The sequence below is a fragment of the Cetorhinus maximus genome, chromosome 8 (assembly GCF_964194155.1).
Source record: "Cetorhinus maximus chromosome 8, sCetMax3.hap1.1, whole genome shotgun sequence".
Taxonomy (NCBI): Eukaryota; Metazoa; Chordata; class Chondrichthyes; order Lamniformes; family Cetorhinidae; genus Cetorhinus; species Cetorhinus maximus.
This window is the reverse complement of record NC_135886.1, coordinates 8,524,329-8,548,585: the sequence shown is the minus strand read 5'-3', so window position 1 is coordinate 8,548,585 and position 24,257 is coordinate 8,524,329. Positions and strand designations below refer to the sequence as shown.

At 44.3% G+C, this 24,257-nt stretch overlaps 1 protein-coding gene across 1 annotated transcript in view; it reads right to left on the bottom strand.

Moving 5' to 3' along the window:
* The window catches only part of nfasca (neurofascin homolog (chicken) a), a 140,405-nt gene that overhangs the window by 71,303 nt on the left and 44,845 nt on the right, over positions 1 to 24,257 (bottom strand). Inside the window, exons 8-16 of the mRNA XM_078546405.1 lie at positions 21,355 to 21,466; positions 16,336 to 16,520; positions 11,940 to 12,071; positions 9,785 to 9,928; positions 7,204 to 7,315; positions 6,289 to 6,455; positions 5,275 to 5,422; positions 4,298 to 4,422; positions 2,487 to 2,531 (exon numbers count right to left, since the gene is read on the bottom strand). Coding sequence (XP_078402531.1) covers positions 2,487 to 2,531; positions 4,298 to 4,422; positions 5,275 to 5,422; positions 6,289 to 6,455; positions 7,204 to 7,315; positions 9,785 to 9,928; positions 11,940 to 12,071; positions 16,336 to 16,520; positions 21,355 to 21,466 — 1,170 coding nt within the window. The remainder of the gene's footprint in view (positions 1 to 2,486; positions 2,532 to 4,297; positions 4,423 to 5,274; positions 5,423 to 6,288; positions 6,456 to 7,203; positions 7,316 to 9,784; positions 9,929 to 11,939; positions 12,072 to 16,335; positions 16,521 to 21,354; positions 21,467 to 24,257) is intronic.

Genomic DNA, 24,257 nt, shown 5'->3' with positions numbered 1-24,257 from the left:
TCAGAAACCTGCAGAGAGACTGAGCATGTTCCAAGGTGGTAAAGTCACTTTCTACATCAGGCAACCAATGCATCCTTAGTCACGATGGTATCCAACAATGGAATGTGCTGCTATTTCGCATGGTGAGGGACCTGGGCTAGACCTGGCATTCTTAATGTGATATCTTTAAATTATGTAATCTTTTAAAAAAAAATATATATATATACTGGGGAAAAAATATACAAAGATTTTTTTTGCGTTTAAATGATATTTTTCTAAAAGGCTGGGAGATTCCTTCACATACTCCAGGTGACCGGACCATCCCACCAAGATACTGCTCTTGATGCTCAAGTTGGAGACACAGTGACATAGCTCCTTGGGGTACTGGCTTATTGTGCCATGTATATCCCTTCGATTTCCCCACACAGTTAATTCCTGATCCAGCTGTGTCACTACGGGATTTGCCGAGGGAAGGGAACTCCATTCCAAGCCTCCTCTTTGCAAGTTACGGAGTGCACTGTGGAAGCGGCCTTGGAGACTCACTCTCTTAACCCCTAGTTTGGGCATGGACTAGGGATACCAAGAGAAGATAGAGTGAGAATCTGTAAAATCAGTTCGGTGATAGTAACTAGAACAACTGATCATTCTTTCTCACGCCCAATCCTGACGCCAAGATTATGGGGCTTGTGTGAGGAACGTTCGTTGACAGGGTGGATTTGGAGAGGATGTTTCCTCTTGTGGGAGAATCTAGAACTAGGGAGGGGTCACTGTTTAAAAATAAAGGGTCACCCATTTAAACCTGAGGTGAGGGGAAATTTTTTCTCTCAGAAGGTCGTGACTCTTTGGAACTCTCTTCCTGAAAAGGCGATGGAAGCAGAATATTTTGAATATTTTTAAGGAAGATGTGGATAGGATCTTGGTAAGTAAGGGGGTGAGATGTTATCGGGCGTAGGCAGGATGCAGATTGAGGTTATTATCGGATCAGCCATGATCTTATTGAATGGCGGAGCAGGCTCGAGAGTCCGAATGGTCTACTCCTGCTCCTTGTTCATTGGGAAAGGGCCACTTTCCAAAGTTTGCACCTAGTATTAATTTCAGCTGCACCCTAAGTGTAGCACAGGCTAGATGCAGAGTAAAAATGCTTTTACTCACCCCCCCCACCACTTCCCAACAAAACAATCCCTCTTAGGTCCAATCTCAGAACGTGTCACCTGTCTTAACAATTTGACATTTCCATTCTCAACACCAATGACTCATGTGGCCTAAAATGGTGAACTTAAATGATAAGTCTTATATACAAAACTTCTAAATTAAGTACAACTTTCGTCTGTTGATCCATACCAACGTGGAATTGAGATGAAACTTTACCAAAATAATTTAATATGGGGGCTTTACAGTTATCAGGGAGACAGGAGACTTCCACATTTTTAGTCTGGGACTGGAATCAATTCAGATTCCAGAAATTAAAGAAGTTCTCATAGAATCATAAAATCATATAGCACCAGGAGGCGGCCATTTGGGCCATTATGCCTGTGCTGGCTCTTTGCCAAAGCAATTCGATTGATCCCATTTCCCTGCCCTTTCCTCACAGCCCGACAATGTTTTTTCCCTTCAAGTATTTAACCAATTCTTGAAAGTTGCCATTAAATCTGGTTCCACCCCTCTTTCAGGCAATACCTTTCGGACCACAATTTGCTGCAGAATTTTTTTTTCCTCGTGTCGCCTTTGGCTCTTTTGCCAATCACCTTAAATCTTGGCCCTTTAGTTGTCAACCTTGCTCTCACTGGAAACAATTTCTCCTTACTTACTCTATGGCAATTCTTTGGCCGGGATTTTCCAGACCTGCCGTGGTGGGACCTGCCATGGGTGGGGTGTGGCGGGCCAGCCAAAAGCCCATTGCCTTTCGGCGAGACCGGAAGATCCTGGTGCCAGGCGGGCCCGGAAAATCCCGGCCTTCGTGTTTTTGAAAACCTTCTATCGAATCTCCTCTTAACCTCTAAGCTCTGAGGGGAACAACCCCAGCTTCTCCAGTCTCGCCACGGAACTGAAGTGCTCGGACCACCGTTTCCATCGGCTGTTCCAAATTGCATGGTTGACCTGTTCTGAAGTAGCTTAGCAAGCCACTCAGTTTTACAAACAAGGCAGCCAAATTCCACCTCCTTGGGGGAAACTAGACATGGGAAATAGATGCCAGCATTGTCTACCTTCCAAGAACAAACAAGTATCCTCAACCTAGTCTGTCCCATCCTGCCCAGGTAAATGCCAAGAATAACGTCTGAAAACAGTTTGAGCGACCACGCTATTTCTGGGTACCATTTTGATACTACGCTGTTCAAACCTTCCCCACAAAATACCAAGAACTCTGTAGAGAATGCAGTGGCTGTCAAGGTAAAGACATCAGACCATTGCTCACATCCCGGTCTGTCCTCGGGACCTCTGGACCTTGTCGTGCTTTCACTTCCGGGTCAGAGTGTTAATAGGTTTGAAGTAGTTAGTAAGTGGATTACCTTTCAGTACAGCAGCAAGCGGGGTAATTTGGGTGGAAGGGGCAACTGTGGAGGTAAGAGGAAGGTTGAGAGTTTAGTTTCACATTAAGCCTTAAAAAAAGAAACAGTTAAAAAAAAAGACATTCCTAGTAGAGTTGAACAAGAACAGTCAAGAGGTGCAGTGGGTAACGACTGAGACAGCAGACAAAATGACCGAATGACCCCTGTTCATTGAAAAAACCGTTATCCCCTCAGTTATAACTTGCTCCAAGACCTTATGTCCCCACGACATTCAGTCACACCTGAAAGCGACTGTCCTTACATTCACATTTTAAAAAAATATTATTTAAATTCTTGCAGTTTTATGGTCTCCTGTTTCCCAGTTTGCGATTGAATTATGTCACCAACATCCAATGGAAAGGGCCTATAAAATTGCAGCACTCAGATCAGGTGCAATCAAAAGGAGCACTATCGTCAGACATTCTGCCTCACAGGCCTCAAAATATTTCACCTCAGAAGCAGAATTTATCATTTCTTTTGAACAGTGAATGATCTGCCATCATTTTTCTATCTCCAACATTCTTCACAGCGACACTTTCTGGACAGGGATCCACCTTGGAAAGTACTCAAAAGTGTTTGGACTAACGTGTTGTTCACCATCAATGTTTCTCCGAACTTCTGCTTTGATAGAATCCGAGTTTCTAGCCTGACTGTGATGCGCTTATTTAATTATTGACAGCAAAACAAAATAGAACCCATAGAAACAGAAAACATTTCCCTGTGAGGAGGCTAGAATCACTGACCAGTCATATCTCTCAGGTCGCTCTCCTGGGGTTCTGGTGCCCACTATTACTACCCCGTATTGCGTAAGGACTATTTTGGTTTAGATACTGCAACTTAGCAAAGCTCCAAATCTTTCTAATTGTAGTCTTACTAAGGATTGACACATCCCAACACCCTTCACTGACATTAAAGGGACAAGATTTGATGGACCAATAGACCTTTCCTCATCATTAATGCTTCTTAAGTTCTGATTTATACCTCGTAATATGTGAGTTTGAAGTCTGTGCAGTGGGTAGTGTCCCAGCCTCTGAGCTGGAAGCTCCGGGTTTGAGCGCCTCTCCAGGACTCAATGGCCACGGAAGGTGCATCCATAACGCGGACAAACAGGTTGACCGTCAACCTGCAAATCATTCCAATATACCTATAGCAGGCGGTACAAGTGGGAGAGACCACTGGTCAGTCGTGCTTAATGTGGAGTGGCGCCTCTCAAGATATAGCCTCTGGATTCAAGCTAGTGACCCGCTCCAGGAAAAATAAGCTATGAAAACAGTTGTAAGTGTGGGAAGTGAAAGACGAATATGTGAGTTCAGACATTATGGTACTTGCCTGAAATAAATAATTTGAAAACATACAGTTTATAGCACACACTCAGTTGATAATATGGCTATCACAAGAACAGCAGTCCATGCCAACAGGGTGACAATGCACCAAGTGAGTGCAACACAGGTTGAACACCATTCAGTTAAGTGTCTAACATGTCAAAAGCACGATCACCAGATGACCCACCTGCCCAAGCAAACAGTCACTAGTTTTTAGGCCATTATTTAAGAGTACCATGGGAAGCCACGGGAAGCTGTGCTACGATCTTGGGCAGAAAGACATGGGGAAAAAATGTCATTCCGCCATTTGCTTTCATGGGGTCAATGAAAATAGACCTTGAGAAGAAGTTGAGAAATGTCCAATTTCTGCCCATCAGAAAAGTGATGACATTAAATGCACTTAATTTCACAATTTATAGTTTGGAGAAGCAATAAGATCATTAAATTTACCTAGAACAGTGAGACGTGCCTTGGCTGAGTCACTGTCCAGTTCTGTACTGGCTACACACGTGTAAATCCCCTCGTCTCGCTCAGACACATTGATGATTGTTAAAGAATCCTCATCTTTCTTCATCCTGAAAATAAAGGCAGTCTTAAGTCACTTACATTCATTTTCCTCTTTCCTCCTATTTTGCTCCTCTTCTCTCCATAATAGAGTGCTACTTACCCATGTTGATAAGGACTGACACACATTGGTGAGGTATTCATCCATGTTAGTGAAGTACTGACCCATGTCAGTGAGGTACTGACCCATGTCGGTGAAGTACTGACCCATGTCGGTGAAGTACTGACCCATGTCGGTGAAGTAGTGACCCATGTCGGTGAGGTACTGACCCATGTTGGTGAAGTAGTGACCCATGTCGGTGAGGTACTGACCCCTGTCGGTGAAGTACTGACCCTTCAATAACTCAGCCATTTATCTTGTGTCAGAAGACACTGGACTTGATTTTCCAAACCTTCGCCGGTACCAGCGAGACTTGCCCATTGACACTTGGTCTACAATTGTCCTTCCATCGATGGAAACACACAAACAATTCTCCGGCATGCACCTTTAGTGGGTGGGGTTTCTTGCCGCTATCTTGCACTCTGAAAATCTGCTCTACTGAGTATCGCCACACTGTTCAATTTAATCCCAGCCAAAGTCTTCACACGGGACTTTGCAGCAGGAACGATCTAGATTGGGAATCCCGGTGAGTTTTAATTTTTGCTGCTTAAGGACTCAGGGTCAATTAAACCATGTTGCTCAGACCAAGGGACAGAACGGAAAGGTTTTCCTCTTGTACTGCACAATGAGATAAGAAGCAAGTGAGCAGCCTCGTTCTTGTGGTCCCGGCCACAAAGTCAGAGCTCACTATAACCAGCAAAACCAGCCAGGATAGGGGACACACTGAGGGGATGAGGAAGCAATGAACAGAAGGACGACTCACCTCCACGGTAAGGACAGGACTTTGTCATCTTTCAGCCAGGTAACCGTCAGTCTTATTGTTGGATCGTGTCTCACTTTACATTCAAATTTCGCAGCAAGTGACCTCTTCACAGTAATAGACTCTGGGGCCCGTATAATCCTTGTAGGGTCTAAATTAATGGCAAAAGGAAGAAAGAAAAGTGAGCATCGTGTCATCACTAAAGCAGCAGAGGGAAAAGTACCTCAATCGGTGTCCCGCCAAGTGCGTGTCAGACGTCCACCCTCCATAGTTCCCGCTGCTGGTAAAACGCAGACGTGATGTGAAAATATCGCACTTCTGGGCAGGGTGCCCTGTATTTTAAAGGATTATCCCTTATTTTGACGTTTTGTCCTGTGGCCTTTTCTCCCATATTTCCAGGGTAGGACAGCCTGTGGGAGGCTGAGTCTGGGAGTCTCCTCTTGCCTTTGCCCCTGTTCTTCTTCAGAGCATGCCCGCTGTGGCCACTGGCCACCACGAGGTGGCAGCAGAATGACCAACCCCCCCACCAACTATCCCATCTCTTATGCTCACCAGCAACTGCCCCCCACAGTTGAAGTCCCAGCATTTTATTTCATAAGAGTTGGTCACCCTTCTGGCTAAAAGTGATCTGCTCCCATTTTACAGCACCCCTCCCCCTCCACCTTACCCACCCCCATCGCCTCCAAACTGTCCCAACGTCCCGGTTAAATTCCGGCTTTGAACTCTTGTCTCCCTCTCCACAGATACTGCCGGAACCACACCTCAAGCATTTTTTTCATTTTATCTCGGACTTCCAGCATCTGCGGTGTTTTGCTTTTGCCCAGCAAAAGCTAAACAATCTTTTCCAACTGAAACAGGAAAACTGAAGGAGTGGTTACCTTGAGAAGCCTACAACTGCTTTCACTGTGGTGATCAATCCCAATGGGGTTCTGGCAAATAGATCCAATACCAGCCACCAGAAAACAAGCCCGGCTCACAGACTGACAGAAGCTCGTTACTTGGCCTAACGAACCCTACCTTTGACCTCCAGCCGTACCCGGTTCTCGGCCTTGCCTAGCAAGTTGGCTGCTATACACGTGTAGGTCCCCTCATCGGCCTTCCGAGCTCGGCGCAATTCTAAAGTCCCGTTGTCGTGGATGATGTAGTTTCCTCCATAAAGATTATTGCCCTGCCCATCCTTAAACCTCAAGACACAAAGAAACAACATCAGAGGAAAGGTGGGATGCCAACGGATGTGACAAAGCATCAGGTTATGTTGGGGGTGGAATAAAACTTTGGTTAGACCTTCTCGGAGCACCGTGCCCAGCTTTGGTCTCCATGGACTGAATTTAATGGCCATGGCCTTATCTGCTTAGTCGAAAACTGATGGCAACCCCATGGCCGCCTTTTCTCAAGCCCCGATGGAATTCAACGCCAATCAACTGCATTGCTGTCGGGGCTCCTGTGCCTTTAAGGGCAGAGGGACCGCCTCCGAGTGGTGCCTGCCAATCGGTGGACCGGCAGCTCTTCAGTCCCAGCAGCGCCACAGCGGGAGCAGTGGACACTGCTGGGACTGCAGCAGTCCCTCGGACAGTGACAACGGAGTACAGGTAAGTGGGTCAGGCTCGATGGGCCACTCACTCAGTCATGCTCCGGCGAGAGGGGGAAGGGGGCAGTCCTTTGTTGAGGGCGGGAGAGAGCCTCTTTCAGCAGGAGCGTCCCTTGCTGCTGGGGAGGTTGGGGGTGGTGGGTGGTCGAGGGGAGTCCTCTGTGGGCCACAGGGTGCCCAATCAGGAGGGCTCCCTCCCTTTCCCACCCGTCCCCCTCTGAGCCTGTGGAGAGGCTGCCAGTTTTACGTGGAGTTAGTCACAGCAGAACTCCCAGCCTCTGCCCTGCTCTTGTGTTGCAAATTCTGTGTAATACTAATTGATGATTCGGTAACCCACTACTTACCATCGCAGGGTGGGGATTGGTGAACCAAAGAACCGACATTCAAGCTTTGTCCGGTTATTTTCTATCACTTTGACAATTTGGTTCCGTCGGGACAGTATTCTTGGTTGAACATCTGCAAACAAAGAAGATTCTATCAGCTACAGAGCTTTCCACCAGCGCTAAGAAATAGATTGATAATGTCTTTTCACCCTAGGCAAGGAGACTTCATTCACGGGATTGCTTTTTGAAATGTAGCCATTGATCTTTTGCAGGCAAACGCATACAGCAAAGTCCCACAAATGGTAATGAGTTGAATGATCAGTTAGATAAAAGCAAAAAACTGCGGATGCTGTAAATCCAAAACAAAAACAAAAACAAAAATACCTGGAAAAACTCAGTAGATCTGGCAGCATATGCGGAGAGGAATACAGTTAACGTTTCGAGTCCTCATGACTCTTCAACAGAACTAAGGAAAAATAGAAAAGGGGTGAAATATAAGCTGGTTTAAGGGGGGGGTGGGACAAGAAGAGCGGGATAGAGGGCCGGTGATAGGTGGAGATAACCAAAAGATGTCAGTGTTTTGTCTATGACATCTTTTGGTTATCTCCACCTATCACTGGCCCTCTATCCAGCTCTTCTTGTCCCCCCCCCCCTTAAACCAGCTTATATTTCACCACTTTTCTATTTTTCCTTAGTTCTGTTGAAGGGTCATGCGGACTCGAAACGTTAACTGTGTTCCTCTCCACAGATGCTGCCAGACCTGCTGAGTTTTTCCAGATATTTTTGTTTTTGTTTTGAATGATCAGTTAATTTGGTCAAGACTTCATTGTAACCAGGACAATTTCCTGCACTTCTTTGGAAAGATTGCCACAGGGATCCTTTAGTTGCCCTTGGTTCACTTTAACATTTCGTCTGATAGGCAGCACCTCTGCCGATGAAGCGCTCACCAAAGTTGTGGCCAAGTTTGCACACTCAAGTCTCTGGAGTGGGGCAGGAGCTCACAATCTTTGGACTTAGAGGCAAGAGTGCTAACACTGAGCAAAGGCTGACACGATAACCTGTTAACTGGGTTGGCCAATTGTCATCACCATTGTCCCTTCACTCAGAATCTGATAACTTGCCAAAGTGTGGGGTGAGAAAAAGCTTTTTCACACAATGAGTGGTTCGGGTCTGGAATGCACTGCCTGGAAGTGTGGTGGAGGCAGGTTCAATCGAGGGCATTCAAGAGGGCATTAAATGATTATTTGAATAGAAACAATGTGCAGGAGTACGGGGGAAAGACAGGGCAATGGCGCTAGGTTATAATGCTCATTTGGAGAGCCGGTGCAGACACGATGGGCCGAATGGCCTCCTTCTGTGCCATTAAGGTTCTGTGATTCTGTGTGAGCACTCTCAATACTGTATATGGAAACAACTAAAAGGTGAGCAAACGAATACTCTGTTCTTGTGAAAAATGGACCATCGTGGATGATCCCTCAGTGTCCGGTTCCGACTTTTTCCGTTGTCTTTCTTTCTGACGGCTGAACTGATGGATGATGCGAAGGGTAAACACTTAAAATAGTTGCTAAGGCCTCCACTGAGCTGCTTTTATGGCACATCAGGGCTTGTAAGCTTTATATGAGGGCAAGGAAAAGAAATGGGAAAAGGTGTTTGGGCCGGTAATTCTCACTCTACCTAACCTATCCTCACACTGATCTATCAACTTTCTCTCTCTATGTTTAATATATTCCACTCATCCCTATTTCTGCTGATGTTAACTCCTGGTAGAGGTAACAAAATATATGGTTAACGTCAGGGATAAAAAAAATAACTCCCTGACTCCCTAAACCAATCGAGCAAGCTGAAAAGACCATATTCACCTTAAACACCTCTGGATATATTCAACTAATTCATTTGTGGCATTTAGGATTTTTCGAGAATCACCTCATTCCTAATGTTTCTTACGTACTAAAAACAGAATTTCCTGGCCTAACATTTTGAGCTACTCAATATGAAGTCTAATTCAGCGCCACAGACATTCAGGATATTAATGAGGAAACACTGGGTAATTATTGGTTACATTCTATCAAAGTCTCATCTTGGTTTACAGAATGGTTCCCACATAATCCAGCAGACAGGCCACAGCATCAGACAATTCACCTTTGCATGTTACATTAATGGTGAGTAAAGAGAGTTTGATTTAAGCATTGCTGACGATTTGGCTACAATAGTTTTCATTCAAAGTGCCCAGCATGGTACTTGGTTGAATTGGCAAACAGGTCTCGAAAACTCCCACATCAAGGGAGCATCATTTCATCTGAAGTGGAGACTCTCTGATATTCAGATTGCCTGTTCCAGTTTGGGTTTTAAACCCATCAGTAAGATCATCTAAAAATTTCCTTTTTCCCGGTGCCCAGCAAATCCAGCACCTTCACTCCATTCTCACGCCTCAGGTGTGGAATCCCATTTATCAGCTTAGCCGTCCCTCTGTGAACACCCTCCAAGGCCAACGCATCTGCAGTGAACTCTAGGTCATAAATCGCCAAGCTGAGACCTGTGGCAAGCCAACACTTTTCAGCTCAGCACCAGCCATTACAGAGAGGCCAGTTGCCTCTAAACATACCAAGGATGCTGACAAATGCATTGGCCAGTAAGTAACCATGCTCGTTGGAGGCGTTGCACTGGTACACAGCACTGCTCCCAATCTGTGCCTCTCGGAAGATAATCGTATCCCCATCAATTTCACGGCTTGGATTCTGACGAACCTCTTCAGAGGAAGAAAAATACGTTTAATTAATTGCTGTTTAATTTACAATCCCACAGAAATTAAACACGCACACACACACACACACACACACTGCCTTACGTGGTAGGGATAAATTTGACTTTCATTAATAGTGTAAAGTGCATGGCATCAAATTGATCATTTATTAGACCAGCGGTCAGTAGCCTGTGGCTCTGAAGCCTCATGTGGCTCTTAATGTCTCGTTTGCAGCTCCCAACCTTTTCTAGCTGGATTGCATTATCATGCAAAAGGCCTAAAAGAATTAAGTCAAGAAAAGTAAGAGCTGTGTTTTTATTGTGGGGGTAAAAGGCTAATAATTATGCTTCACTTTACAGATTCAAATGATATTTTAACAAAAAAAAAAAATTCCTGCTGTTCGCAGCTACTCCTGCCAGGAGGTCTGCCGTCTATGGTGCGGCGATGACTTTCCATGACTAACTATGGGGCTTATGTTATGTGAAGTCCCAGCTTCTTCACAGGTGACTGGCCACTTCCCTATCTAAGCGTCATGACAGTGCCCCGGATGTGTCACACACCTTGCTGGTCTCCACCTTCTGAGCCATTGTCCTACCAATGTGTTAGGATCTTCTGCCTCATTCGCCGTCTCCAGTCCTGGTGCATATTAGAAGGGGTGACGTCCCCACACTGCACCCACCAGCTGAAGCTGAGGGGCCCTTCACTTTGTTTTGTATGACTGCCGAGTCAAGATCCCGGGGTATAGCCGCTGGTGTGCGCGGCTACTTGGGGTCATAAGTGAGAGTTGTGGGACACCGGTTTTCCCTAAAGACCCTTATTGACATGGGTTTGCGGCTTTGCAAGGATTACTAGCCCTTACAAACATTTCCCCTATACCCTAACAAAAAAAAATTATTGTGCTCTAAATAAAACTGTTTTGAGTGTTAGAAATATGGTTTTAGATGATGCTTAAGTTTCGAAGAACAGGTTTTTTGGCTGTGACTAAAGCTGATATGATAAATTATTCTGAATGTGCTAATAGAAGCTTTTTTTTGTCAAGAAAATCAATTGGTGGAAAATGGTCTTAATTCCACGCATCTTAATTTAGTTTTAAAGACGACTGCTGACAAAGTTACAGTTAAACTCCATTTCTTACAAATACACAGGCAAAAAGTATTGTTTCAGTTTTATAGGTGAATTTCTTCTTATTTTTTCCATTCAATGTGGAAACGTGCGGTTTTTCCAGTAAATTAACACGGTTCACCACTTCTACGTTTTCTTAATGAATATGCTTGTAGGTGAGGTGGTGGCACTGTCACTAGACTAGTATTCCCAGAGACCCAGGATAATGCTCTAGGGACCTGGGTTCATAATCCCACCGCGGTAAATTGGGAATTCAATATAAAAATCTGGAACTGAAGGTCTGATGATGAGAACAAAACCCATTGTCGTTAAAAACCCAACTGTTCGCCAATGTCCTTTAGGACCAGGAAACCTGCTGTCCTTACCTGGTCTGGCCTACATGTGGCTCATGAATGCCCTCTGAACGAGGTCAATTGGGGATGGGCAATAAATACTGGTCTAGCCAGTGATGCCTACATCCCATGATTGAATTGAAAAAAATTATGTGCAAATTGATGCATATATGGGGGAACAATGAAAGCATTTTAAAAAGTCACAAAATACAATCATTCAAAATTAATTGTTTTAATTTCGTTTTTTTCCTTTTGATACATGCGATGAATTTATCATATATGCAAATTACACATTCTAGCGGAAACACTTGGTAATTTGACATATATTTGGTCTTGAATGCTGAATTTTCATCTTGTGGTGCCCAATAGCTTTTATTTTAGGCAGTTTTAAAAAAAATGGATTTTCAGGTTAAAAAAAAAGGTTGCCGACCCTTCCATTAGACAGTACACCCATTCTTCACTTCCATTTTAACAGGCGATATTCGAGAAGCATGAGTGAATTAGAGAGTGCACCAGGATCACAAGGACACATGGAAGCCACGGCACTGGAATTGTTAACTCACTTTCTATGGGTTCACCGTTCACCAGCCACTGGATGTCAGGCTTGGGATTCCCATTGGCTTGACACACCAATCTGCCATATTCCCCAGGAGCCAGCACCAAGTTCTGGGGCTCGTTCAACCAATAAGGAGAAGCTTTGAGAATGAAAAATAAAGACAAAGTGATGGGCAGTTAAACACAACATTATTATGGAATTTGCGTTTTTGACAAATACCATCATTTTTAGATTATTCTAATGCTTTATTATAGGGCAAAGCCCAAGTTGAGTTTGTTCGGTTGTCAGAGCATGACCCAAATGCACTAAAGATCTGATTAAAAATGGCATCCTCAGTACATGTTGGGAAATGGTCTTCACTCTCGGAATGAGTTCAGACTCCTCCTCTCGAGTGGGTGTGTCATCGAAGCTCTCACTGGGACTCCAGGTGAGGCCATCTAACTTAGCAGAGACCAGGCATAAAACCTTCCTCCAAAGAAGAGGGAGATGGCGGTGTGGTGGTAATGTCACTGGATTAGTATTCCAGGGACTAATGCTCCGGGGGTATGGGTTCAATTCTCACCGTGGCAGTTAATAGGATCTAAATTCAGTTAATGAAGCATGAAATTGAAAGTAATGATAACCATGAAACTGTCATCGATTGTTGTAAAAACCCATCTGGTTCACTAATGTCCTTTAGGGAAAGAAATCTGCTTATCCTTACCTGCTCAGCCTTATGTGTGACTCCAGACCCACAGCAATGTGGCTGACCCTTAACTGCCATCTGAAATGGCCTAGTAAGCCCCTCTGTTTGAGGGTAATTAGGGGCGGGCAACAAATACTGGCCTGTCAGCAATGCCCACATCCCATCAAGACTCAATTTTAAAAATTGGACTCAAAACATTAACTGTTTCTTCTTCTACTCTGCAGCCAGACCTGCAGAGTTTTTCCAGCACTTTCTGTTTTTCACTTATAATCGGGCTTTGCTGATCCATCTGGCTCAGTATCCGGGTGCAGGCAGTTGTTTAACTTCTCAGAATTTAGAGAAGCCCCTTTAAAAGGGTTGCACTGTCGGATTAACCCTGTCCCCCTTTAAACATTCTTGCTTAACTTTGTTCCCCCAACTGCCCCATCATCTGGGAATGATGCATCCAGACATCTGCATTCACTACAACGCAGACATTCGTTAGTGCAGGTTCCAGACCTGTTTCTGACTGGGGTGCAAAGCATCTTAGACCTGGTAATGTCAAACAAGACAGAGTGGCCCCTTGGACTAGCTTGGATTGTGTAACGGGGGGATGGGGGTGGGCATGTCAGAGAGGAATGTTCCAAATGTCCTCCCCCCTCAACCCACCAAATTGACCTGGGGTTTTGTCTCATTTTCTGTCTCTCCCAGAAGATTACATTGTTCCAGGTGGGGTGGGGACTGTATATATTGCGATAGACCGGGCTCTCCCATTATATGGGGTAGGCTAGGTGGACTAGTAATCTTCTTCTATTTTTCATATGTTCATATAATTGGCAGGTGAAAGGGCAGTATTTGGAAAAGCCGGGCCTTGGGATTCCTCAGATCTCCCACTTCTTCAAACATTCCTAAAGCATCTCTAAAACCTGGATCGACTCCAACCTAGGCCAAAGGCTCAAACTCACCAATTATTGCTCTGACTTAAAGGGCATGAATGGGATGTGGGAAATAGCAATGGTATAAGCAACATAGGATAAGGAAGGGGCCATTCAGCCCTTTGAACCTGCTCTGTCTTTCAATTAAATCGTGGCTGTGGCACAACTTTCACATCACACAAGTGCCAGGCTATGACCATCTCCAACAAGAGAGAATCTAACCACCTCCCCTTGACATTACTATCGCTAAATCTCCCACTATCAACATCCTGGGAGTTACCTTCAACCAGAAACTGAACAGGACCACATTGATACTGTGGCTACAAGGGCAGGTCAGAGGCTGGGAATTCTGCAGCGAGTAATTCACCTCCTGACTCCACAAAGCCTGTCCACCATCTACAAGGCACAAGTCAGGAGTGTGATGGAATACTCCCCACTTGCCTGGATGAATGAAACTCCAACAGTACTCAATAAGCTTGACGCCATCAAGTAGTCTGTGTGATTGGCACCCCACCCAACATCTTAAACATTCACTCCCTCCACCACCGATGCACAGTGGCAGCAGTGTGTACCATGTACAAGATGCACTGCAGGAATTCACCAAGGCTCCTTCGACAGAACATTCCAAACCCACAACCTCTACCAGCCAGAAGGACAAGGGCAGCAGATGCATGGGAACACCACCACCTGCAAACCACTCACCATCCTGATTTGGAACTATATTGCCATTCTTCACTGTCGCTGGGGGAATACCCCGGAATTCGCTTCCTAACAGCACTGTGGGTGTACCTACACCACATGGATTGCAGCGGTTCAATAGGTCAGTTCATCACCACCTTCCATGGGAAATTAGGGGCGGACAATAGGTGCTGGCCTAGCCAGTGAGACCCACATCTCTTGGAAGACTTTTTAAAAAACTACTTTTACCCACCTTTACCCACAGCAACTTGCATTTATATAGTGCCTTAAATATAGCAAATTGCACCAAGGTGATTCACAGGAGCATTATCAAAAAATAAAATTGACACTAAGTCACATTAGGACTGATGACAGAAAGCTTGGTCAAAGTTATCGGCCTTAAGGAGCATCTTAAAAGAAGAGAGAGTTAGAGAGGATAGAGGCTTGAGGAGGAAATTCTAGACCTTGAGGTGTAGACAGTTGAAAGCACAGCCACCCAATGTCAGAGTTGTTCAAGAGGCGATTGGAGGAGTGCAGAGATTTCGGAGGGTTGCAGGGCGACAAAAGAGATTGTGAGGGGTGAGGCTATGGAGGGATTTGAAAGCAAAGGATGAGAATTCTAAAACAGAGACATTGCTGGACCATGGGTTAGAGAGCAAACCTTCACTCCATATGCCTTGATATCAATACCTAACAAAAATCTTGAATGCTCCAATTGTCCACAGCATTATTAGCCTTTCAAGGAAGAGAATTCCCATCCTTTATGTGAAAAAGGTGCTTCCTAATTTCCCTCCTAAATGGCCTGGCTCTAGTTTTAGACTATTGCCCCTTGTTCTTTATTTCCTCAATAGAGGAAATAGTTCCATATCTACTCAATTGAATTCTTTTCATATTTGAAACAACCTCAATTCTCTATGCTCATGTGAAGGAAATGATTTGCAACCTTTCTCATAATTTAACCTCTTAATGCACCGTAGGTGTCACACTTCTAAGGTTGAGGTCATGCTGCATTGTTGGAGAAAAGCAGAGGGGGCTTTTCTTTGCATTTGACCAGTGCCACAAGTAGTTGATGCTGAAAATGGGGGCAAAGAACAGAAAAAAAAATTCCATTCCTCAGTACTGACATCTCTCAGAAAACTCACTAATGATAAATGAAGAGTCAATTAACTGACTGATAGAAACCCAACACCAACCTCTGTGAAGGGTTCCCCATAAAACCTTTATCAGTCTGTAAATCCAACTTACTTTCAAAAGTTTTGGAGGCATTGAGTGAGGTCCGGCCGATGGATCTGCACTGAGGGCTGAGTGCCCTAATTCTGTGCTTTCTCATTCTATGATGCTATTGAGAGCTGACAAGAGTTACCCTGCAATGAAAGCTCTTCCCAACCAAGATCTAAACTGAAATAAATTCTTATTTGACGTGTATAAACCTCACAGAGGGTTTCTCATGGTAAATACTTTCCTCTGTCCATAGTGGGCATAGACTCAGGATAAGGGGTTGGCCATTTAAAACTGAGATGAGGAGACATTGCTCCACTCAGTAGGTTGTGAACCATCAGAATTCCCTGCCCCAGAAAGCTGTGGATGCTCCGTCATAGAGTATATCCAAGACTGAGAACAATCAATGGCCGGAGTTTTACTGTCCCGCCATGGTGGGGGCAGGGCTGTAAAATGTGGTGAGACATTCTAAACTCCATTGACTTCAGCAGGACCTTAAAATCCCACTGGTGTAAAAATTCCACCCGCTATTTGGTCATTAAGGGAATCAGGGATAGGCGAACAATGTGGGAAAGTGAAATTGGGAAAGTAGATCAGCCATTGTTACAAAATGGCAGAGCAGGGTCGAGGGGCCATTATGGCCTCCTCCAGGCCCATAGAAAAGTTACAGCACAGAAAGAGGCCATTCAGCCCCTCATCTCTGCGCCGGCCGAGAAAGAAAGAATAGAAACAAAACCAGCTGCCCTTTTTAATCCCACCTTCCAGCTGCCGGCCTGTAGTCTTGCCGGTTACAGCCCTAGTTCTACAGATGAGAATATAAAATGGGAACATTCAGTGGGACCAAATGCAGGGAGCGGGGGGAATGAAAGCTCGAGCAGTGTCTGTATGGATCTGAATAGAGTCATTACCTTTCACTCTCACTGTGATGGTGTGCCTAATGCTTCCCATTTTATTAGAAGCCAGGCAAAAATACTCGCCCGAGTTTTCTTCAGAGACGTCGGAGATCCTCAATGTCTTGTTGTAGTTTTCGATTCGTACCTTTGGCCATGGCAGTTCGCCACCTTTCTTGTACCAAATAATATCCGGTGTGGGCCTGAAAATTAAAGGAATTATTTCAGTGACATGGATAGAAGGGCAATGGATTGACCTTGTTTAAACCTGAAAATGTTCTAAGCCTAAAAATGGATCAGCCATGGCTGAGTGGACAGCATTCTCACCGCCTGAGTGAGAAGGTTGTGCATTCAAGTTTCACCACAGAGATTTGAGCACAAAAATCTAGACTGATGCTCCAATGCAGGGTTGAGGGGGAGCTGCACCGTCAGGGGTGCCGTCTTTCAGGTGAGACGTTAAGCTAAGAGGCCTTGTCTGCCCTCACAGTTTTCCAGTCGTGAATAGCAACGGGCAATTAAACAACAAATAGGAGGAGGAGGCTCCACCAATATCCCCATCCTTAATGATAGGGGAGCCCAGCGCATCAGTGTAAAGAACAAGGTTGAAGCATTTGTCATCATCCTCAACCAGAAGTAGCCCATGGATGATCCATCTCATCCTCCTCCTGAGTCCCCAGATCAGAGATTCCAATCTTCAGCCAATCCGATTCACTCTATCTGATATCAAGAAACAGCTGAAGGCACTGAATACTGCAAAGGCTATGGGCCCTGACAAAATTCCAGCAATAGTATGGAAGACTTGTGCTCCAGAACACTGAACACCAGAACAAATTGGCATCTATCCAACAGTGTGAAAAATTGCCCAGATATATCCTGTCTACAAAAAGCAGGACAAATCCAATCCAGCCAATAACCCTCATTAACCTCCTGTTGATCATCAGCAAAGTGATGGGTGTTGCCAACAATGCCATCAAGGGGCACTTATACTGAAATAACCTGCTCATTGATGCTCAATTTGGGTTTCTCCAGGGCTATTCAGTTCTTGGCCTCATTACAGCTTAGGTCCAAACACGCACCAAAAGAGCAGACTTCCAGATGTGAGGTGAAAGTGACTGCCCTTGACATCAAGGCAGCACTTTACCGAGTGTGGCATCAAGGAGCCCTAGCAAAACTGAAGTCAATGGGAATCAAGGGGAAAACTCTGGAGTCATGCCTACACAAAGGAAGATGGTTGTGGTTGTTGGAGGTCAATCATCTCAGTTCCAGGACATCACTGCAGGAGTTCCTCAGGGTAGTGTCCTCAGCCCAACCATCTTCAGGTACTTCATCAATGACCTTCTTTCCACCATAACGACAGAAGTGGGGATGTTCACTGATGATTGCACAATATTCAGCACCATTCACGACTCCTCAGATACTGAAACAGTCCATGTCCAAATGCAACAAGGTCTGGACAATATTTGGGCTTGGACTGATAAGTCCAAGTGACATTCGGGCCACACAAGTGCCAGGCAATGACCATCTCCAACAAGAGAGAATCTAACCATCATCCATTGACATTCAATGGCATTACCATCACTGAATCCCCCACTATCAACATCCTGGGGGGTTACCACTGACTAGAAACTGAACTGACCAGCCATATAAATACTATGGCTACAAGGGCAGGTCAGAGGCTGAGAATTCTGAGATGAGTAGCTCACCTCCTGACTCCCCAAAGCCTGTCCACCATCTACAAAGCACAAGCCAGGAGTATGATTGAAAACTCTCCACTTGCCTGAATGAGTGCAGCTCCAACAACACTTAATATGCATAACAGCATCCAGGACAAAACATCCTGCTTGATCAGCACCCCATCCTCCAACCTAAGCAGTCACTCCCTCCACCAACAACACAGTGGCAGCAGTGTGCACTGCAGCAACACACCAAGGCTCCTTCAACAGCACCTTCTAAACCTGTGACCTCTACCACCTTGAGGGACAAGGGCAGCAGACGCATAGGAACACCACCATTTGAAGTTCCCCTCTAAGCCACTCACTGTCCTGACTTGGAACTATTATCGCCATTGCTTCACTGGTGCTGGGTCAAAATTCTGGAACTCCCTCCCTAACAGCACTGTGGGTGTACCCGCATCAGGGGGACTGCAGTGGTTCAAGGAGGTGGTTCACCACCACTGTTGCATTATTCCGGAGAAGAGCAGGGGACTTATCCCTGGAGTCTTGGCCAATATTTATCTCTCAACCCATATCATTAAAACAGATTATCTGGTCATGATCTCTTTGCTGTTCATTTGCACAAATTGGACATGATGCTTCCAATATTAACACAGTGACTACACTTCAAAAAGTGTTTCATTGTTCTAAAGCGCTTTGGAACATCCTGAAGTTGCGAAAGGCTCTACAGAAATATAAGATGCAGTCCGTTCAAGGTCAACTATTGTTGTCAACCCTCCAGCATTATCCTGAACTCCTCCAGGAATTAAAGATTAATCCCCAGGATGCTGCTATGAACAACTTCCAGAAGAAAAATTGAGGGGGCAATGAGAAAATTTACTTATTTTTAAAAAAAATTTCCGTGTACATTTTTGTTCACTTGTCATAAAAATATAGGATATGTGGAACAAAAGTTTATCTGCCTGATCTCCATGAGGCATCCTTTGGGGGTAATGAGCCTCTCTGCTTTCCAATTCATGCGTTGTTACCGATGTGGTGTGCGTCGGGCTGGAGCGGTTGTGGTGAAAGGTCATGTGGTGACATATTCCGGGATATGACAAACCAGAGTTAGCATCGCCAGGCTCCATGTGAAAAGGTGCAATTCACAGATAGGCCTGGGTGGTCACAGACTGAGTAGCCTATAGGGAATCTCAGCTTGAAAACTTGGGATTGAGTTTTGGTCGATTTCACAAGGGTATTTTATCTGGATTAAACAAGTCCTGCATTTTATAATCACAGGGAGACAACAAAGCTGTGATTTCCACTTTGTGACTGTCACGTGGCTGTTCAGCAACTTAAATGGGATCCAAAAGGGATTTTATGCTCATTTCAGATTGACGTCTGCAGCTAGCATCTCTACCTCTTGAGGGTGTCTGAATCTTACAGCTTGGCAGAATGAACTGGTTTTCCTTCGGCAGGCAATCCCAGAGGTACAGGCCTTAATTGTCCAGAAGGAGGGAAAAGATTGCTTTGGTCACTATATTTGGCAACAGTGTAAATATCCTCAAAAATAATTTGTTTTGCTATTTACAGAGACCATGGTAATCCCACCCCGCCTTTCCCTGGCCTCCACATTTGCAGAATTTTAGGGGTCTTTATTCAGCAATAAATGGAATTCTTTAATCACAGAGGTCTCTGGGTCTAATGGCCCCTTGCAAATTTACCACCTCGATATACAGAGTGATGGCCCTTGTGCTTTTGGGGGAAAATAACCATATTTTGTGTTGGGGTGATGGACCTTTTAAGAACTAGGTTACTCTTGGATATGATTCTAGTAAAGCACTTGGCTTCTAGGAAATGATCATGTGACCAGGTTACCTGGGAGATAAACAATAGAGGAAAAACCTAAGTTAATTATTGGGGTCCGATTCTGTGTTCATGCAGTTTATGTTTCAGGTTGGAGAGCAAGTTGGCTGCAGAACAGGAAACATCTCTCTCAAATGAGTTCAGTTAAAATGTTGTGTGCTGTGTGCTGGCTAAAAGAATTTAAAATCTGGTTAACTGAAGGACTTCTAACACTGAGTTGAACTTCTGGGATAGCCAAGCTGACCTAAGAGTCTGGAGACAACTGTGTTGAATGGGGAGTTTACAGCCGTAGGATAGTTGGAGGAGATCTGAAGGGGAAACCTTGCTGGAAGTCAGCAAAAGGCCCAAGAAATCTCAACCCTTATACAAATTTTTGAAGCAGTACTTAGACCAAGTGGTTAAAGTTCCAATTTGTGAACAGTATCTGACTTGAGTTTAGTGGGAGTGTAAGTCATATAGGTGCAGAAGGCAAAGTAAGTTGGACTTCAGATTAGATTATAATTAAGTGAGTTCATTATACTTTTAATATCTTTAATGTAATTGACTATTCAATATAGAGTATATTTATTAGTATTCATATTCTTTGATTTTGTGCAGAAAGATTCTTTTGATTTAAGTTGTGTACCTTGTGGTTTCATTCTTTTAGTAAAAACCTGGGTTTTCAGATTCTAAATAAAATGTGACTGGTCTCTACTGAGGTCATAACAGCAGCAACACTCACCTCTTATCCAAACACAGCCTTTGCCCCCAGTTAGACTTCCTCCACAGTGCTAAATGCTCATCCAACATTCCACTTCATTCCAGTGCTTCCGAAAGAAAGAGTATGATTCCACAAACCCCTCCCTCTCTAACCAGGAATTTCAGATCCCCAGACTCTTCTGACAGTGGTCAAGGAGATCCCACAGGGAGTTTAGCCAAATCTGACAGGTGCTCACGGGAGGATGAGGGTGCTTGAAACAGACATAGCGCATCTCACTGAGGTCTCCCCTTCACCATAACATGCATCTGTCTATGGACGAACATGAATACATACATACACACACACACACACACACACACACACACACACGCATGCACACATGCACTCTGATCTGTATGTGACTCCAGTCCCCACAACAATGCGGTTCATTCTTAACTGCCTGCGGGATCTCCTTGGCCACTGTCAGAAGAGCCTGAGGATCTGAAATTCCTGGTTAGAGAGGGAGGGGTTTGTGGAATCACACTCTTTCTTTTGGGAGCACTGGGATGAATTGGAATGTTGGATGAACATTTAGCACTGCGGAGGAAGTCCAGTTGGGGGCAAAGGGTGGGTTTGGGTAAGAAGTGAGTGCTGAAGTGACACTCAGTTGTATCAAACAATCGTCTGCAACTGTTTACCCACCACAAGGCGGCCCACTATTACCACCACCGCCACCTTCTCAGGGCAACAAAGGACGGGCACCAACCCCGTCCCCTTGGCAACAATGCCCGCACCCAGAGAGTGATTTTAAAAATTAGTTAGAGCTCTGGTTTTACATACGCTCCTGATGCAATGCATTCCAGTAAAAGGTCTTCTCCTCGGAGAATGATTCTGCTGCTGGACGTCCCCGCTGGTGACATGAACCTTGGGATCTGCTCTGTGACTGGTCGGGCTGTAAACACACAGCAATAGATTAATAGACAAATACCAAAGGAAAGCATCATTGGAAAATAAAGGGTGAACTGTTTTAGGTATCATCACTTGTAAGGCTGCTGTTAAAATATGTGGTTAACTGTGAAAAAGGCAAGGAAGTACAGTTATTTAGATGCTCAGAACCTCAGGTCACGCGTTTAAAATGAGCACCTTATCTGGGTTGTACAGGGGAAAGTTATCATTTATTTAAGGACGTAGACATTATATATCAGGAGCCTTACATGCAGCATTTCCTTAAACATGCAGCATTTCCTTTAAGAGACACATTTACTCACTGTCATACATCAGCCATCACACTTTAATGTCTGAATTGTTGTAAACATGTACAGGGAAGATTTGGGAAGGCATTAGTGTAGCAGTTAAGTTACTGACTAGTAACTGAGGGAGCTGGAGTAATGCTCTGGAGACATGAGTTCAAATCCCACCATGGAAGCTGGGGAATTTAAACATGGTTAATTAAAAATAAAACATGGAATGAAAATTTGCCATCAGTAATGGTGATCATGAAGCTACCCAACTGTTGTAAAAGCCCATCTGGTTCACTAACCTAATGTAGGGAAGGAAAGTTTCTGGCCTACATGGCGTGACTCCAGACCCACAGCTATGAGGTTGACTCTTAAATGCCCCCTGAAATGCCTAGCAAACCACTCAGTTATCAAGAAGGCAGCTCATTACTATCTTAATGGCAACTAAGGATTGGCAATAAATGTTGGCGCTGCTGGCAACACCACCATCCCATGAATCAATAGAAATAAAGATTTGCTCTTCATGGAAGAAAACTGAACATCTCCCTGCAATGTTAGAAGAGTTTGCAGCTTCATTTTAAAAAGGTGGAAGATTTCAGGCAGTGCAATATAATTAAGCTTAATGCAAGAATTGGAAAGAAAGCAGAGGGCACAGGGAACTGTTTATGGAAAAGCAAAAGATGGAAAGTGGCCTTGTCCCGATTAAATGGAAGGCAAAACTGTTAAATAGAACCATTGATTGGTCAGGGAAATATCTAAACAGGAAATGGAAAAGGTGCAAATCAAGTAAAACAAGAAAGGGGTATTTTGAAAGTTTGTTTCATGGATGAGTAGATCAAATTTGAAATTGAAAATCATATTTAATGCTCACAGGGCAAATAATAAAAAATTTAAAGTCAGGACAAATATAAACACGGTAAGTTTCAGAAAAGGAGATGAGAAAGACTTGGAGTGAACATGAGAGAAAATTAGCCCAAACATGAAAGGTGATTTAAATATATATATATATTTGGACACTCAGAGAATCAAAAGATATGGGTAGAGTTGAGGAAGATGATCAGCCATGATCTAATTGAATAGTACAGCAAGCTTGAAGGGTTGAATAGCCTACTCCAATACCGTGTGTTCTTAAAAGGTTAGGTAAGTGGAGGGCCATGAGGTAGCGAGTGAGGAAATGAAACAGCCATCAAATATTTTCCCTCAGTTTCCACAAAGGAGGTGGCTATTGGGATTATAGATCAATCAAAGGTGAGTGTGGAGCAGGGAGTGGGGTTTATTATGGGAGTAAATTGCTCCAGCATAAGGTAGGCAGGTCACCGGGACCTGATGATTCACATCGCAGGTTCTCTAGGGAAGAGACAGTGGAGACTCTGATCATAAATTTTGAAAATTCTGTGGAAAAGGAAAACCATAGTAAGGTCTGGGTAAGTATCAAGTGTCCATCAAGTCTTCCAAAAATGGGGACAGGGATATAGGTTTTTTAGTCTCGCACAAGTTACTGGCGATTTCCTGCGGCTCTAAGTTCTGGCCGGTGAAGGTCAGAGAGCTGCCATTGGCCAGAATTTGTGATGGGTTTCGCATCCACTGGGATTCTGCCCAGCTTCTGTTGACCAGCCATTTTCCAGGTGGGGGTGTTTGAATGAGAATGACAATCTCAAATCTTTGTGACATTCAGCCACCATGGTTTTCCTCTTGAGTAGATGGGCTTGAGAAGTTTGAGGTGCAGGTGCATCAACTTACTCCAAACTGATGGAAACATGATTAATAAGGGGGAGGCGGTGACACAGTGGTACTGTCACTGGAATTGTACTCCAGATACCCAGGATAATTCTCTGGGGGACCAGGTTTCAAATCCCACCACAGCAAGTGGCAAAATTTGAATTTGATGAAAAATCTGGAATTAAAAGCCTAATGATGACCATGAAGCCATTATCAATTGTCGGGAAAAACCCATCTGATTCACTAATATCCTTTAGAGAAGGAAATCTGCCATCCTTACCTGGTCTGGCCTACATGTGATTCTAGACCCACAGCAATGTGGTTAACTCTTAACTGGCCTAGCAAGCCACTCAGTACTCAAGGGCAATAAATGCTGGCCCAGATAGCATGTTCCATGAACAAATAAACAAATAATTAGAGTGATTTAGAATTGGATAGTTCTTTCAATGAGCCGGCACAGACAGAATGGGCTGAGTGGCCGTCCTCTGTGCTGTATGCTGTGCTCTAATGAAATATCTGCTGTGCGAGTAGCTTTAGTGAGCCTGAGCACCATGGAGAAACAGAGAAAGGATTATTAAATTCTGAAAACAATCTCATAACTGAATGGGCGTGTGGCATGAGAAGATTAAAATTTCAGCTTTGCAACAGTAATACGTTTTTAACAAGGAGTTTAAACCCGATCTTAGGCCAATAACCCAAGCCAGCAAAACCGCCATTTTTGAACTCTAAGTGGCAGTGCTGGGCAAAACTGGCTTAAATCCAGGAAAATTGTGTTTGCTGTTGATT